Source organism: Oryctolagus cuniculus, chromosome 21 (genome assembly GCF_964237555.1).
Source record: "Oryctolagus cuniculus chromosome 21, mOryCun1.1, whole genome shotgun sequence".
Lineage (NCBI taxonomy): Eukaryota > Metazoa > Chordata > Mammalia > Lagomorpha > Leporidae > Oryctolagus > Oryctolagus cuniculus.
The window spans coordinates 27,790,800-27,807,709 of record NC_091452.1 but is presented as its reverse complement, the minus strand read 5'-3'; the positions used below and the strand labels follow the sequence as shown (position 1 = coordinate 27,807,709).

Below are 16,910 nucleotides of genomic sequence, written 5' to 3'. Positions count from 1 at the left end.
CAGGGGAGTGGAAAAGCAGGAGTCTCTCGGGTCTGGAGGCCTCTGGCTCTGGTGGATGTCAGGCAGGGGAGAGAGCCAGGTTCGAGGGTGCTTTCGCTGGAAGGAAGCCCTCAGACAAGGCTTCTGGTTCACCACGCTGGCACATTCGTGCTTTGGCGTCCACGGGGGATTGGTCTCGGGACCGCCTGTGTATATGACAATTCTCTGTTGCTTATACAATGGTGTAATATGGGGGGTGTGTGTTGCACGTAAGCCACTGCTTGGGACAGCTGCATCCCGTTCCATAATAATGCCTGGGTCCTGGGTTCAAGCTCTGACCCAGCTTCCTGCTAACATGGATCCAGGGAGGCAGGATCAAGTGCTCCTGGGCTCATCACCCACGCGGGAGACCTGGATGGGGGCCCAGCTCCTGGGGTCAGCCATCTGGGAAGTGAACCAGCAGATGGGAACTTTCTCTCTCTCTCTCTCTCTCTCTCTCTCTCTCTCTCTCTCTCTCTCTCTCTCTTTCCTTTTCCCTCTCGCCCTCTATCTCTTCCTTTCAACTAAATATTTTTTAAAAGAACACAATAATTGTACCCATAGGACCTGACATGAAAATAACTGTTCAATAAATGGTTAAAGGGGGCCCGGCATTGTGGTGCAGTGGGTTAAGCCATTGCCGGCTACACTGGCATCCCGTGTGGCCTCCAGTTCAAGTCCCGGCTGCTCCACTACCCATCCAGCTCCCTGCTAATGCGCCTGAGAAAGCAGTGGAAGATGCCCTAGATGTTTGGGCCTCTGCCACCACCCACATGGGAGACCCGGATGAAGCTCCTGGCTCCAGCCTGGCCCAGCCTTGGCTATTGCAGGCATTTGGAGAGTGAACCATCACATAGGAGATCTTTGTCTTTTTGTCTCTCAAATACATTTTTGAAAGAGATTTGATTTATTTGATCAGAAAGACAGACTTACAGAGAGAGGGAGAGGCAGAGAGAGAGAGAGAGGTCTTCCATCCTCTGGTTCACTCCCCAGATGGCCACAATAGCCAAGCCTGGGCCAGGTCAAAGCCAGGAGCCAGGAGCTCCATCCAGGTCTCCCACATGGGTGCAGGGGCCCAAGTGCTTGGCCCATCTTCTGCCGCTTTCTTGGGCACATCAGCAGGAAGCTGGATCAGAGTGGAGCAGCATTTATATGGGATGCCGGCGCTACAGGCGGCGGCTTGACCTGCTAAGCCCACAGAGGTGTGGAGTCAGGGAAGGGACCGGGCATGATGAGAGGCAGCTGGGGTCCAGGGGAACCGAAGAGGCAGAGAGGAGATGCTTCCTCCACGCCTGTCTGTGGTTGCCACAACGTGCTCCAGCTGCGGGGCGGGCGGGGCGTGGAGGGCCTGGGACCTTGGCCCATTGTGACCTCCGCGGCTGGCACCCAGGCCTTTGTGACTGTGACCTGGGGGGGCAGCCCTGAGAGCCTGCTCCACACCCACAGTGTCCTCAGTAAGAGGGTGGCAGGCGGGCCAGGGCCAGAGCCTGGACCTGGGGTCAGGAAGGGGTCACAGGGAGGCATGGAGGGCCCGAAAACCCTGGGCCCCTGCGGCCACTCCCACCCCCAGTGTCCCCCAGCCCCAGCCTCGAGCGGCCACGGAGGATGCCTGGAGCAGCCCTGCCAGGGATTTGTAAGGTGGCCCTGCCTGGTCCCTCTCCCCTCCACTCAGTCCCTGGAGTGCACCAGGCCGTTCCCAGCCCCAGGGGCAGCAGTCGGGGGAGCCAGGGTGGGGGGTGAGGACCCCCGGCTCTTCCTCTCCAGCCGTGAGGGAGAGACTCAGCAGCAGCGGGCCAGAGAGCCAGCTGGGCCAAGCCAAGAAGTGGAGGAGGGGCTGGGGTGGGGCTGGCCCCTGCACCCGGAGCCAGAGCAGGGGGCGCCCAGGCAGGGGGGGAGCCCCAGCGCGGCGCCCAGGTCCTGCACCTGCCCCTGCCCGACCCTGCCGCCAGGGGGTGGGGCCCCGGCCCCTCCCAGGGCAGCCCCCTCCCAGCTGCCCAGCCGACCGCTGGGTTCTGCACAGCAGCCTTTCCTACAGCTGCAGCAGGAGAACCAGAGCCTGGTGAGCCGCCAGCCGCCCGCCCCCGCAGCCCGCCCCCGGCCGCCTCCCGCAGGAGTGACCGCGACCCAGTTCCCGCCTTGCTCCTCCCCACCCCTCCCCATCCCCGCCCCGTCTCCCTCCAGAAAAGGCAAAACCAGGACCTCCGGGAGCAGCTGGGGGCCCTGCTGGGGCCCGGGCAGCCGTTCCTGCCCCTGTGCCCAGAGCATTCCAGCTGCACTGCCCTGACCTGGGTAAGAGCCGGTGAGCGCACCTCCGGGGCCACAGGCACCGCCCGCCGCCCCGGGGCTGACGTGGGGCCTCTCTCACAGCCCCCCGAGTCCACCAGTGCCCGGCCTCCGGAGGACAGGGCCCCTGTGCAGCTGCTGCGGCAGGAGGTGTGCCGGGGGGAGGAGGCCTTCGTGCAGCAGTCCCAGGTGGGCGTCGGGGGCGGGGCTGTGGAGGGGGCGGGGCCCGCCCGGCAGCCCGCGCAGGTGGCTCCCTCCCCCCTCCCCGGGGTCAGCGGGAAGGGCCGGCCCTGCCACGCTCTGTTCCTCCCCCAGAACGAGCTGCAGCAGATCCGCCTGTCCTTTGAGAGGAAAAAGATGGCCATCACCGAGGTGCTCGCTTGACCGGTGGGGGCGGGGCGGCGCTAGGAGACCCCCCCACCCCCACTCCTACCGGGCTGACCCTGGCCCCACCCCACTCCACCCCCGACTCCCAGGTGTGGGACGGCGTGGCAGAGGTGCACATGGCTCTGAACAACCAGGCCACCGGGCTCCTGGTAGGTCCTCCCAGGGGAGACATCCGCGGGCGAGGGGGTGGGCGGGGCGCGCAAGGTGGGGACAGGGCGGGGAGTGCCCGGCGCCTTGCTCTGTGCCCAGAACCTCAAGAAAGACATCCGGGGCGTGCTGGACCAGATGGAGGGCATCCAGCTGGAGATCCTAGGGTGAGGGCAGTCGGCACCAAAGCCAGGAGGTGGGACGGGGGGGAGGCACGGGGGGGGCGTGGTGGTGACTGCAGCCCCACCCCCAGGGAGCGCGCCCAGTGCCGCACCCAGGCCAGGAAGGAGCAGAACTTGGCGTGCGCTGCGGTGAGCGCCCCTCCTCACCTGGAGACCCGAACCCACCTGGCGGGGTGGGACCAGTGGAAGCCCCGCCCCCAGGAGCCAGCTGCCTGCGGGAGGGGTGGGGGCGGGGCGAGGCCGCAGCGATGGAATCCCTGATCCCCGTCAAAGGTCCCCCAAGCCAGGGACCCTCCTCCCTCCCCTTCCCCAACTCGAGGAGGGGGCCTCACCGTGTCCCTCCCTCACAGAAGGGGAGGCCCCCGCTGGGATGCTCCGAGGGCCTCAAGGGCCAGCTCTGGTAGGTGGCTTGGCGGGCTGAGCTCTGTCCCCACCCCCTCCCCGGGAGCATCCCCCAAGGGCGCCCCCCTGCCCCCTGACCACCACCGCCCGCAGGCTGCTGGCCCTGAGGCTTCTGCTGGGCGCCCTGCTGGCCTGCACCGCCGCCTACGTGTACGTGGTGGACCCGGCGCCCTTCGAGGGGCTGGTGCCGCCCCTGCTGAGCCGCGCCGCTGTCTGGAAGCTCCGGGCCCTGCTGGGCCCCTTCCTGCGCCTCGAGGTGGACGACTTCCTGCCCTTCTAGGCCGGAGGCCCCGCGGCCCCAGCGAGGAGGAGGCCAGGCGGCCGGCGCTGGCCCGGGTGCCCTGTGGCCGTGCCGGCCCCTGCCCACAGCACCGCCGCCGCCACGCACCGTCCCCGCCAGGAGCCGCGGAGAAGGGTGGAGGCGGGTTCTGTCCTGAGGGCTGGGCCTGCGGCTGGACATAGAGTCGTGACATGCATGGCCTAGGGAGCTTGTTTCCATGGAGACGGGGGCGGGGCCGCGGTTCGGACTTGACCCCCTCCCTGCGCAGTGGGGTTTCCATGGGGACGGGGGCGGGGCCGGTGGGTCTGACACTCCCCCCACCCCGCGCTGGGCCCAAGGCGGGGGTCCCTCCGGGTGGAGCCTCCCCCCAGCTTGGGTTCCCAAGGGTGGGGCCGGACCTGAGCCTAAAGCTGTCATTGCAGGGCCTCCACTGAAAGCTGGTGGGGTCGGGAACCTCACACCCCTCCTCCCCTTGGAGTGGGGGGGGGAGCAGACCTTCCAGGACACTGAGAGGTCAAGTTCTCAGCCTCGAATCTGCTGACCCTTGACCCACCCCTCACATGAACCCCACCCCCACACAAGGCCAAGTCACCACCACGGCCACCCCCCTCCCCAACCCAGGGTCTTCTGTCCAGGCTGGCCTCCTGGCACTCTTGGGGCACAGTCTGGAAGAGAGCACGGGGTGCGGACAGAGCTGTGGAGGTCAACACCAAATTTTTATTTGGGAAATCAAATTGGGAGGAAGTACCCTTAGGTCCATGGGGACTAGCCGTGTGGCCACTCTCACCCCATCCCCGGATGGGAGGGACAGAGCCACTGCCCGATGGGCCCTGGTACAGGGACCTGCACCGGTGAGGGGCCCCACCTGGCCCTGGCCCTGGGGCTGGGGGCTGCAGCTCCCGAGGCAGGGGCGGCACCAGGGCAGGGCCGCCAGGCTGGTGTCCGGGGCTCAGGGGGCTGGGCAGCTCCAGGCGTTAAGGCATCTGTTCATGTGAGGGGAGCCGGGATGGGGTGAGGGTGTGCAGAGATGTGCTGGGGGCAACCTGAGACCCGCCCACCTCAGCCCAACCTGCAGAGGCCTAGGCTTGGGCGGGGTGGGTAGGTAAGTGGCTGCTTTGTAAAGTGCTTGGTAGAGAGGAGGCAGGGAGGCTGGGTGAAGGTCCGTGCTGGTTCCAGCAGCTCCAGAGCCGGCCCCCTGCCCCAGGTAGGGGTGGAGGGTGGCTAGGGAACACCCCTGCCCCACAGCAGGTGGGGGAACTTCCTGAGGTCACTTGGACATGGGGTCACAGGCCCCAGCAGGCTGGAGTCAGGCTAGCAGAGGGAGCCCTCCAGCCCACCCCCAGCCCCGTCCCGGGGTCCACAGCAGCCAGGGGTCTCCGGCTGCGCTTCCCACTAGGGCCCCAAGAGGCTGGGGAAAAGGCTAGAGGCGGCCGAGTGCGGGCGGCACGTGGCCCCGCGTGGGGGGGCCCCCTCGGCCGGGCTCCAGGGGGCCCGCAGTGGTGGGCGGTCCTCGGGGCGGCCGAGGTGGCACAGGTGCAGGCCAGGGGTCACCCTGGGCTGGCCACGCCGCCCCCATCCACGGCTGCAGGTGCCGATCCACCCCCTGCGGGCGGGCCGCGGGCGTCAGTGAGAGAGAATCAGAGAGGTGGAAGTCAGCATGAGGCAGCGCCGTGGGATCCGTGCCCTCGGAGCCCCCCACGCCACTCACACTGGGAGCTGCGGCCCCCGCCCCCCGCCCCTGCAAGGCTGCCTTAGCCCCACCCTCCCCACCCTGGTTCCTGCTCATTTGGCAGGCAGAGACCAGCAAATGCAGGAACCTTCCACAAGGACCTCCCCCCAGCCGGCAGGTTATACCCAAGGCACCCAGTCATTGCCAGGAGTACGGCAGCCCCCCCCCCATGCCGGGACAGGGACCCTCTGACAGCCCCCACCTCCCAGGCCTGTGACTTGGCTCCAGTCGGAGGAACACGCGACCCTGTGCCCGCTGCAGCCCGCCCTGGAGCCAGACCCCTGGCCTCCCCCCTGCCCTGGGGCGGGGCCCTGCTGCCCTACAGCCACGGCCCTGGCCTTGGCTCAAGCACAGGCTCCAGATGCCTCTTTTGCTTTTTTTAATAAAATTATAGATATATAGATGTAGATATAAAAACATAAAACAGACACAACGCAAGCGGACGTGGCCATGTGCTTAATCTTGGGTCCCTGACGCCAGGGGAAGCACTGACCCCACCCCCATCCCGCACCCGGGGTGCTCGCCACGGGTCTGTGGGGGGGGGGATTCTCCAGTTTGGCAGGGAGGGCCTGACGGCTGGGGAGGGGACTGCCTGAAGTGGCATCGCAGGTGCCTCCACCCGCCCCACCCCCACTCCCCGGCCTCCTGTCGCCTCCCACAAGAGCGTAAAGCATGAGGTTAAGGCTTCGATGAAAGGGACAGCGGCGATCCGAGCTGGGGCACGGCACACGGACATGGGGACGAGGGCCCGCGGGCCGGGTGAGACGGGACACACGGAGCCGGGACCCCCGCCACAGCTGTCCAGCTCATCTGTCGCAGCCCAGAACCAGGCCAGGGCTGCACTCTACCCCACCCCCCTGCAGGGGCATGGGCCTTGGCCAAGCCACAAGCAGGGTCTGTGAAAGGCAACGTGTTAGGGGCCCCCTCCCACCTGCAGGGAGAGCAAGCAGGGGGCAGCCTGCCCTGCGGGAGGAGGAGGATGGTGGGTGTGTGGGTGCCAGGGCGGCAGGGCTGAGCCTGGCCAAGGGCGCAGAGACACAGACCGGCAGCCCCCAGCCCCGCCTCACACGGGGGCGGGGAGGGCCTTGTCCCAGAGCAGATGAGTGGCCGGCCAGACGAGCAGAGGGTGAGGGGACCAACTCTGGAGGCGTGGGTGCTCCCTCCTGCTGCTGCGGCCGCGCCAGGCTGGGCGGCCCCCTCTCCCTGGGGGACTGGAGGGGGCGGGGCCGAGAAGGGGGTAGGGCCGCTGTCCCGTGGAAACACGGCAGATGGGTGGCAGTCAGTCCTCACACCGAGATCTCGTAGGTGGTCCCACCCACGCCGGACACCTTCTTAACCAGCGTGTGCCGGGCAGGGCTGGCGGAGGGCCCCGGGGGGCCGGCGGTGGGCCCCAGCCGGGCCAAGCCCGGGGACTGCCCGTTAAGCTTACTTGGGGGGGTCTTCAACTGAGGGTGGTCCCTGCATTAACAGAAGCAGACACAGGCACGCACACGGTGAACACAGGACCACAGGACAGGACAGCGAGTGGGGGATGGGGGACACGGCGGGGGTCAGGATGGACACGTGGATTGGGACACAGAGCTGCTACAGCCCTGCCCGGGGTTGAGGGTCTGCTGTCTCAGGACAGATGACAATACAGTCACCTTGCCCCTCCTTGGTCCCTCGGTCCATCCCCCCAGCAGACACGGGCCACAGAGAGGGCTGGCCAGGTGGACACTGGATGATGGAGTCCCCAGGCCTTGCCTGGTCCTATCCTCCTACCCGCACTTCTAGCGACATTACTTACACACCCCTGGGGGTGAGAGTCTCTTCACCCCCACCCATCAAACCCACATGTCCCTGACTGGCCCTGAGGGTACAGAATGGCCTCCCGCTGGTGGCCTGCAGGGTGTGGGGGCAGCAGCCGTGCCCCAGCCGTCTTGGGGCTGAGCGGCCTGGATGTGGGTCTCATAGGTGGCTGCCGAGACCTGGATGGGGTGGCATCAAGATACTGCCTAGTGCCCAGCGAGGCAGCCAGCCCAGAATCCTCAGCTACCAACCCACTGCGGTGGCGGGGGACGGGGAGGGGGCGCCTCTCCAGGCCTCAACCTCCCAGTCTGTAAGCAGGGGAGCCCCTGCTTCCTGAGAGGGTCCAGTGCCCCATGAGGGCCAGGCCCTGGCACCCTGGGCAATAGGTTTTGCTTCTACCAGGTGACCACGTGGCAGCCCGGAGCCCCCCTGGCCCCTGGGAAATGCAGTGAGTAGACTTGGGAAAGTCACGGCCCGCGGCTAGCAGGAGAGCCGGCACTGCCACGTGGTCTCTGCTCCAGGGGCCAGTCTAGCCCTGACCTTGACCATAACCCAGGCCTTCCCACGTGCTAGGTCTGTGCCAGCTGTGGTGCAGGAGCTACTGGGCACAGGGTACACACCCTGCCCCTGCTCAGGGAGGGTGGCCGGGGGCCTTTGACGCAGGAGGCAGCCCACCCTCCCTACCCCGTCCCCCTGGAGGCAACCACAGGCCACAAGGAATGGCCCGAGACGGCCCACCCCCTCCAAGCACCCACCTCTGCACAGCCAGCGAGGGCGGGGGCTCCGAGGGGAGGTCCGAGTGGATGAAGGCGACAGCTTTGGAGCCTGCATAGGAGGGGGAGCGGGGGGTGCCAGGCGGGGAGGGCAGGCCCTGGCGGGCAGGCGACCTGTGGGAGCCGCTGCCTGGCCTGGGCCCTGGGGCGTTGTTGTTGGCCTGGTCAGCCTGGAGGGAGGAGGAGGACGTCCTCGGCGCCCGGCTCACAGCGCTGGACAGCGAGGACAGCGACGTCTGCAGAGCGGGATTGCGGGCGCCGCCGCCGCCGCCGCCAAATCCCGGGCCGCCCACCAGGTCATCCCTGGAGCCGTAGCGCAGCGCCAAGCCCCGAGGGCCGTCAGACAGCACGCTGGCCTGCTGCAGGCTGTAGGAGCTCGGTGCGTCATAGACGCCCGAGTCGCCGAAGAGCGAGTCGGCCTGCGAAAGCAGCAGCCGCTCGCGCTCCTCCCTGTCCTTGCGCTCCTGGATGGAGGCCATGATGGTCCTTGACAGGTTGTCGTAGCGCACGGGCGATGGCTCCCGCGGGCGGGGTCCCAGCACCGGGCTGAAGCTGCGGGACGGAGGCCGCGGGGGCTCGCCCACAGCTCCCGGGTGCAGGTAGGGCGAGCGGTAGCCGGGCGCGCCCGCCGAGGGGTGGGCAGGGCATGCGCGGCCACCGCCGCCGCCCCCGCCCCCACCAGGGGACCCGGGGTTCAGCAGGCTGTCGTAGGACAGGCTGCCGTTGCGGTTGGGCAGCGCGTGCGGGGCGAAGAGGCCGCGGTGGGGCGCGGGGTTCCCACCGTCGGAGCGCAGGGGCTGCAGGGCCACGTGGTCTCCGCCCCGCCGGCTGCCTGCTGCCTTGAGGCTCAGGGAACGCAGTGCCCCCGAGAAGGCGTCGGTGGCGCTGAGCGGCGGGGACGGCGGGTAGGCGGCGGCGTGCAGGCTGCCGGGGCCGTAGTCCGGCAGGTCCAGGCTGGGCTCGGACACGAAGTCCAGGCTGTCCTCCCCCAGGGTCAGGGAGTCGGGGCCGGGGACCTGCAGGGTCATCAGCATGCGTCACCCCCACCAACACACACACACACACCTAGTCCACCCTCTCGGCCTAGGACCACCAGGCGCTACGTGTCCACGTAGAGACTGCAATCCCAGGGACCCCAGCTGAGGTAGGCACAGCTGATATGTCACCCAGCACGGACCGGGCCAGGGGTGGCACACAGTGGCCAGCATCCTCCAGACCCCCATCAGCATCCCCCAAGGGAAGGGTGGTGGGGTGGGGGCCACAGAGTGAGGCTGGAACTGGCCACTGTGGACATCCCTCCCACCCCCACCCCCAGCTCACAGAGGCCACCAAGACAGCCACAGCGGGGCTCAGTGGCCAAAGGCAGCCCTAGTAACCTCAGGCAACCTGGCTTGGCCTGAGCACAGTCCCCCACGGCAGCCAGGGCAGTCCAGGGAGGACAGCGGCCTTGTGGCTGCCAGGCTCCAGCCACCACTGGTTGTGAGGAAGGGAATGGGAGATCCCGAGGGCGTCCCCAGGGTGGGGCTGGCCTGGCTGCACCACGCCAGGGGCAAGCCTCTCCTGGGGCAGGGCTGGCCTCTCCCAGGGGCGGGGCCCTCACCCAGGGGAGGGGCCTCTCCCCGGAGGGCAGGGCCTGGAGCTTGCTGGTCTCACCTGTTCCCCAGGCCCGCAGAAGGGCGTCTTGGGACCCGTGGGGAAGCCTGGTCGAAACTTGTACATGGCAGGCGTCGGGGGGCTGGTCCTCTGTGCCGACAGAGCACTCTCTGGAGAGACAGCCTCTGTCAGAAGGGGGTCAGCTCGGTGGGGGAGGAGGGTCAGTCCACGCCCCCACCCCTGCGTGGCCACCCCCCACCTCACCGGCGCTGGCCGGGCGCGGGGTCTTCACGTCCCCACTGAACGTGCTGCTCTCCATCTTGGGGGGCAGTGGAGGCCCCAGGTCCAGTGGCTTTTCGTCCAGCCGGTCCAAGCTGCCCTTGGACTGGGAGAAGGCGGGGTCAGTGGTGGGTAGGGCTCGGAGGAGGGATGGTGCTTAACTGGGGATTCCTTCCTGGAGCCGCTGGGCCCAGAACTGCCCGCTCTCCCTGCGTTCCACCTCCCTCCAACCTGCCCGCCTCCCACCCGGGGCTCCCACCTTGCTGCGGCCCAGGCTTGCCTTCAGCCCATTATCACTGAGCTTGACCTTGAGCGGGGCGGCCCGGTCCAGGAGCTCAGGCCGGAGGAAGGGTGGCTTCAGGCTCACGGACAGCGGCAGCCGGGGCGGCTCCCCCACATACCTACACCAGGCAGAGGGGTCAGCGGCCAGGCCAAGGGCAAGGCCAGCCCCACCTGCCAAGAGCAGAAATGGACCAGCCTGAGAGTCCACAGCCTCCCCACCCCACACCCGGCAAACAGCCCCTCCCACCCTCCCACCCACCCAGGCCAGGCCTCACCGGGGAGCCAGGGGGCTGCAAAGCACGTGTTCCACGTTCCCGTAGCAGCCTCGGGTAAAGGGGTTCACGCCTCCACGGAACTTCCCGGTCACCTGTGGACAGGGGAGCCCTCAGCCAGCCTGGCCACCAGGGTCCAGGCCAGGGTGGGCAGAATGGCTAGGAAATCCTCAGAGGCTGGTCCCTGTGGGAGGCACCCCAACCAGGCCCTGAGGGGAGCTATGGATTCTTCTGGACCCTGGACAGGACGTGAGCCACGGGCAGGAAGTGAGGGAACAGGGGACAGGGCAGGCGTGGCCCCAGCTCCCTGAGCCCTACCCAGGGATGTAAGCACCAGATGAGCCTCCTCCTACCACCACTGCACAGGCGCCTGGCCCCCAACCCCGCCTCGCTGACTCCCACGCAGCCCTGCAGGGGTTTGCACCTGCTCGTTGGTGGTGCGCCCCCGCGTGACCAGCACCACGTGGAAGCCGGTCAGGCCAATGACGGGGATGAAGAAGAGGCCGGCCACACACATGACAGCCATGCTGGCCCGTTAAGGCCAACGCCCGCAGGGGCGGGTTGCAGCAGAACCCCACCCCACCACCACCACCATGACCAGCAGTTGGGCCCAGTGGACCAATCCCTCTCCCCACACCACACCCCGTACCCAGGAGGAGGAGGCCCTTTGAGCCTCCCCACCCCCCACCCCCGCACACACAGGCTGCAAGGATACGTGATGGTGGTGTGGGCTGCGCCCAGACCCTCCGCGTGGTTCAGCACGTAAACGAGGCCAAAGGCCACGACGCCCACCATGTGTGCGCTGAGCGACAGCAGGAACAGGAAGAAGTAGCGGTAGTTGCGGCGGCCGATGCAATTGTTGACCCAGGGGCAGTGGTGATCGAAGTCCTGCGTGAGGGAGGACCGCGGCGGGGGGTCAGGGCGGGGCGGGGCGGGGCTTGGGGCCGCAGGGGCGGGGCCGCACGAGGGGGCGGGGCCGTCACCTCCACGCAGTTGTCGCAGACGCTGCAATGGGAGCAGCGAGGCGGGCGGTAGAAGTGGCACGTGGCGCACCACTTTAGGCGGACCTGGATGCCACGCACGTCCACGTTCTTGTACAAGGGGGCCCGGAAGTCGTCCTCCTTGTCCTCGTCCTCATCCGCTGCGGGCCAGGTGCAGGTGCGCCGGGGCAGGGGAGCGAGAAGGGGACTTCCTTAGTGGGAGAGCTGCTCTCCCTCCTCCACTCCCCGCCCCGTGCAGGCTCTGCCCTGCTCTCCCCTCCCTGCCCCGCCCCGGCCAGGAGCACCCCAAGGCTGTCACCTGCGTCAGCCGTTCACGCTTCAGCGCACCTGCGCAGGTGAGCTGCCTCCTACCTCGGGGGAAGACGCCGGGGTCCATGAAGGTGGCCATGCTGAAGTTGGCCAGGACAAAGAGGAAGATGATGCCATTGTAGACGGGCACAGCGGGGGACACGGCTCGCGTCAGCCATGGGCACCTGCAGGAAACGGCCAGGCAGAACGCCGGGGTAGGTGGGCAGGGGGGCGGCAGTGCCAGGGCAGCGCCCACAACGGCGAGGGCGGCTGGTAACCCACCAGGGCAGTTCAGGCCAGCCCCAGGCCCCTCCCCACCTGTTGCCAGTCCAGCAGGGGCCCTGTCCCCAGGGAGATGGGGGTGTGTGGAGAGCCTCCCCAGCCCACTTATCACCTGCTTTGCAGGTGGCCACAGAAACACATGGAGGCCTCAGCCCTCCCATCTCTTGCCGCCCCTAAGCACCTGGTTCCAAGGCCACCCCCTCTTCCAGGAAGCCTTCCAAGACTCCAGGCTCCGGCCTGAGGAAGGGTCCTACATACCTGCCTGCCTCTGCCCTCACTGGGTCCCCTCCCTGGAGATCCACAGGTCCCCCTGCGACAGGCCCTGCAGAAGCCATTCTGGCCCCTGGCACCCCCACCCCCACCTTCCCCTGGCGTCTCCCGTACCTGGCTGCTGTCCACTCACCTCCCCGTACCCAAGCCCTGTGGAGTCAGGGGCCCCATGGGGAATCCCCCCCCCCGCCTCCACCGCAGCCCTGACCGTGGGGAACGGGGTGCCCAGTGCCCGCCGGCCACGCGGGTGCACCCACGCCTGCCGTGGCCGGGAGCCAGCCCGCCGCCCCGGCAACCACCTCCATGGCAGCAAGACTATTTTTAGAGGGAAGCGAGAGGCTATTTAAAGCTCCCGCTTCCCACGCAGCACCCTCGGCGGGGCCCAGGCCCGCAGCTACCCCTGCCTCTCGGCCATGCGCTCTCCTCCGCTGGGTGGCCTCCATCAGCCCCGGCCTGGGGACCTTGCCGCGGCCCCTTTCCCTCCCAAGCCCCCTCATCCCCGCCCAGGGTACGGGCAGCAGGCAAAACCCAACGCCATCCAGCAAGGTGACCATGTGCTGGGCTCATGTGTGGGGGCGAGGGAGCACCCCACCTGCTGTGGGGTTCACAGCCCTAGCCCTCTGGGGAGAGGCGGAGTCCCCTTGGACTTGTATGCGGGCTGCACGGCCTGTGTTTCCCGTGCCTCCAGTGCCACCTGCAGGCCAGGTGGGTCGTGCAGAGGCCGGGGGGTGGGGGGGTGATGCCTAGGGCCGGGTGAGGGCAGCGACCGGTTTGCTCTTGGAAACCCTGCCATGCCCAGCAGCGCTGCACCTGCCTGTGTGCTTCCAAGGGGGCTTTAGTGGACTGTGGCAAGCGTTTTGGGGGTGGGGTGGGGCGGGTTCTCTGGTTCCGGCCTCGGCCCCCCCCACACACACCTCCAAGCCCCAGAGGAGGCACCTCTGCTCCCTGCCCCGGCCACCACTAAGGGAAAGCGACCCACATGCTTCATGCAGAAATGTACACACGCAAAAACGTCCGTGTGCAAGACACACAGGCTCAACACTCACACATAGCCACCCGCACTCGTGCACGCGACACAGATCTGCACACATGGGCACACACAATCACACACGTGCCGACAGTGGCTCCTCCTCCCGCTGCCTCTCCCCCCTCCCAGGCCTGTCCCCGCCTCTCTGGGCTCCCCCTCCCACACACCCTCGCCGTGGAGAGGGCAAGTGCTCCAGGACACATGAGGACATGTGGTAACATGTAGGGACACACAAGGACCCATGAGCTTGCTGGGCGGGGCCAGCGGAACTCCAGGCTGAGGGAGGCTCCTCCTGGCCTGCAGGGATGATACCCTCCCAGGTCTGACGCGCACCCTAGGGTGGCCCCACCCTGGCAGGCGCCACAGAGACAGGCCCCTGGGCCATGGGCGTGGCTTCTGGCCTTCAGTGGACAGGGCAGGGGCCGACACTGTCCCCTGACCCCTTCCTGGCTGGCTTGAGCCCTGCCGCCGCGTGCTAAGGGCGGACCTGAGAGTGTGTGAGTGTGTGTGTGTGTGTGAGTGTGTGTGTGAGTGTGTGTGGTGGGGGGGGCATCTCAGAGGCCCTCTTCCAGGTCCAGCCCACGCCTGCCGACAGCATCAGGGCCACGGGCCGGGACACGTGCCACCGCCGTGGGCTCCACCCGGGTCGAGGCCCCAGTTCTCGCCCTGGGTCAGGGGTGGGGGGAGGGGGAGGCCAGCGGGGAGACCCCGCCCTGCGAGGGGGTGGCTGAAGGGCAGAATGTCCCGCCACAGCTAAATGCGGAATGGAAAATTTTAACTCAGAGGTTTTCATTGACTTCGAGTTCTTGGTTAACACCGCGGGTGTCTGGGAGTCACGCTGGCCTCCCGGGGTGCCCGGGCCCAAGGCACCCGTCTATGCCAGTCCCTTCTTACCAATACCTGGGGAAACCACAGGGCCAGGGGGGCAGCGAGTCCTAAGATGGCTCCCACCCCAGGCTCCTCTCTCCACAAGGCCCCAGTCGGTGGCTGTATTTGCCTGAGGTCCCTGTGGCTGCCAGGGTCTGGCGTCACAAGAGCCTTGTCATTCTGCGAAGTGCCTGGGTGGGGGCGCAAGGAGTAGGCTGTGGCAGGAGGTACGGGTGCAAGGCCTGGCCTAACCCCTCCTGGCCCAGCCTGGCATCACACCACAGTATGAAGGACTTCTGGGACCCAGACCCTGCCAGAAACCAGGAGGACTTCCTGGAGGAAGAGGGCTTCTGAGAAGCTGCCCCTGCAACATGCAACCCCCATCCTCAGAGGGGTACGTCCCCACATGGAGCATCCTTCCAGGGGGAGGGTCCTGCATGTTCCCCCCACTCCCCACCCCTCCCTTAGGGAGCTGCTCAGAGCTCATTGGGGACCATCATTCGGGAGCCCAGAAATCACCGCCCACCTGGTGCATAAGCCCTACTTGCCCCGTTCTTGTTTCTTCCTGAGTTCAGAGAGGGGACGCGGGGGGCATCCAAGGAGCTGGGGGTAGGCCCTGAGTGCACACTGCATGGTAGGAGTCACTCCCGGGCCTGGACCTGAGACCTCCCTGGCCCAGGCGGCAGCATCCATGGGGCGTGGGGGACCCGTCACCTGCCACACGCCACAGCGTAGGGCCAGCCAAGGCCATCGTGGGCCAGGCACGGGCCAGGGCATTGCCCCCCAAAGGGACAGCTCCACCCTTCCAGAGCCCCCGCGTCCCTGAGCCCAGAACCCCTTGCTTCCAGAACTGGCGGAGTGTAGGGTTTGGGAACAGCCTCAGTGCCCAACGCCAGGTTCCTGGGGACGGTGGCCACCTCGCAGGCCAGCTGAGGGAGAGAGAAAGGACGCGGAGGATCTCTGGGTGTGGCGGGAGGGTGGCTTCCATTTCATTAACTTAATTTTTTCCTCTCCCCTTGCATTTCACAAGTTTGCTGTGGAGCGCACTTTACCTCTTTTACAGTCACAGGAAGATGCAGTGACTTCCCCCTTACCCCTTCTCTGTCCCTGTCCCAGGCTCCCCAGGCCTGCCCCCAATGTGGGGACAGCCTGTGAGTGACAGGAACACGGCCTGGGCTGGCTCGCACCAGAAATACGCCCGTCCACACAGGCCTGTTTTTAAAGCCACGTGTGACAGGGCTGCCACCTGGTTCCTGCCCACTCGGCACAGCATTGCTCACTCTCAGAACAGGTGGCTGGCCGTAGCTCTGGCTGCCTGGCCCGTGTCACGGCCTGGAACCTCTGAAAGGTGTATGTGTGTGTAGGGGGGGAATATACGGTCCGAGATCCATGCCACGGGACACTCCTGGAGCCCCGAGGAGGTGGCCCGGTGACCCTGGAGGGACAGCCGTGTCTACAGCAAGCCACTATGTGTCTGGGGTGAAGAATTCGAGCCTGGAGGCACCTGGGGTGGGGGGACCCTGCTGTCACAGGGTGCTCCAGGCCCCCCACCAAGACCTGGAAGCCTGAGGCTTACCAGTCCTTGGTACTGCACCACACCAGCCCCCTACGGTTGCTGCCCAAATATTTGTCTGTGCCCCGGTTCGGCCGGGCCTGGGAGCCTTGCTCAGTGGGGTGGCCAAAGCCCATTCTGAGACCCTAGGGGAGGTGGGGGGGGGCCAGGTCTCCCCTGGGGCCATGGCAACCAGGCCAGGCCAGGCCACACCTACGCGGGGAACTACTTGGCGATGCCCCAGGGCAGGCAGCCGGGAGGGGACCCAAGAGGCGCCCACGGCCACATACACTGGCGGCTCCGGGCAGCCCACGGTCCCTCGTGAGTCCGGCAGGGAGGACAGGGCTGCAGCCACACCCTGGGCAGCCCGGCGCAGTGGTGAGGGGCCCAGCGTCCCTGCGCGCGCGCGCGCGCGGGGCTCACCTGTCCCCGGCGCCCCCTGCGCACCTGGCCCCGCGCCCCGCCCCTGCCCCTGCCTCCCCCCGCCCCGCTGCAGGCCGTGTCCCGCGCCTCGCCCCCTCCCCCGCCCCGGGGGCCGTGCCCGCCGAGCCGGCGGCGGCGGCGGCGCACACTCACGTGAACACGAAGAAGAGGGTGCTGGAACCGACCAGCAGCGCGGCGGCCGTGGCCACCGGGATGTACTTGGCGGGTTTGAGGCGCGTCCCGGGGCTGCGGGGCATCCTGGGCGCCGCGCCGCCGCATCCCTCCCCGGGGCCGGGCGGGCGGGGCCGGCCGGGTCGGGCCGGGGACGGGCGGGCGGGCGGGCTGGACGCGGCGCAGGACCCGCGGCGGCGGCGGCGGCGGCGGCGGCAGCGGCGGAGGAGGAAATCCCACCCCCCGGGCGGCGGCGGCGCGCTGATGTCAGCGCGCGCTTAAGGTGGACCGGGCCAGCAGGCCGGCGGGGCGGGGCGGCGAGGACGCGGCTGGGGGGCGGCGAACACCCCCACGGCCTTGCCCGCTCAGGGGCGGGGTGAAGGCCAGGAGCCGGCCCCAGCCAGCGGGTCACCTCCGGGGCCAGTGGGTGGACCGCTCCCTAGCCCCCTCCCGGAGGACGGTGGGGGTCTCTGGCAGGCGAATGGCCCAGGGCCCCTGGACAGGGTCAGAGCCGCTCATCGGAGCCCCCCACCCCCACCCCCACGGCTGGGGTCGTCGGGGTGGGTGTGGGGTTATGATTGTTGACCCCTGCCTGCCTCCCAGCCCCCAGCCCA

General features: G+C 67.8%; 2 protein-coding genes across 9 annotated transcripts; one reads left to right on the top strand and one right to left on the bottom strand.

Moving 5' to 3' along the window:
- The first annotated feature begins 1,430 nt into the window (after positions 1-1,430).
- Positions 1,431-5,827, top strand: CCDC188 (coiled-coil domain containing 188). 7 transcript variants are annotated; one of them, XM_051837230.2, is made up of 9 exons: positions 1,436-2,077; positions 2,200-2,307; positions 2,386-2,490; positions 2,617-2,673; positions 2,778-2,837; positions 2,938-3,002; positions 3,089-3,146; positions 3,368-3,417; positions 3,513-3,895. In XM_051837230.2, the coding sequence occupies exons 1-9, from the start codon at positions 1,541-1,543 to the stop codon at positions 3,697-3,699; spliced, it is 1,227 nt and encodes a 408-aa protein (XP_051693190.1). In that variant the 5' UTR covers positions 1,436-1,540; the 3' UTR covers positions 3,700-3,895. The 7 variants fall into 7 exon arrangements, with proteins under 7 accessions (XP_069921994.1, XP_069921992.1, XP_069921990.1 ...); XM_070065893.1 differs by lacking the exon at positions 3,513-3,895 and adding an exon at positions 5,288-5,827 and having other exon boundaries at positions 1,431-2,077; positions 2,200-2,490; XM_070065891.1 differs by having other exon boundaries at positions 1,432-2,077; positions 2,200-2,490; positions 3,700-3,895.
- ZDHHC8 (zinc finger DHHC-type palmitoyltransferase 8) lies at positions 4,395-16,480 on the bottom strand. 2 transcript variants are annotated; one of them, XM_051837220.2, is made up of 11 exons: positions 16,279-16,480; positions 11,768-11,889; positions 11,399-11,556; positions 11,131-11,303; positions 10,840-10,942; positions 10,419-10,510; positions 10,121-10,262; positions 9,847-9,967; positions 9,643-9,752; positions 7,972-9,005; positions 4,395-5,302 (listed from the first exon to the last, which is right to left on the bottom strand). In XM_051837220.2, exons 1-11 carry the CDS (start codon positions 16,380-16,382, stop codon positions 5,092-5,094), a joined length of 2,370 nt encoding a protein of 789 aa, XP_051693180.1. In that variant the 5' UTR covers positions 16,383-16,480; the 3' UTR covers positions 4,395-5,091. The 2 variants fall into 2 exon arrangements, with proteins under 2 accessions (XP_051693180.1, XP_051693182.1); XM_051837222.2 differs by lacking the exon at positions 4,395-5,302 and adding an exon at positions 5,791-6,886 and having other exon boundaries at positions 16,279-16,476.
- Positions 16,481-16,910: the final 430 nt, after the last annotated feature.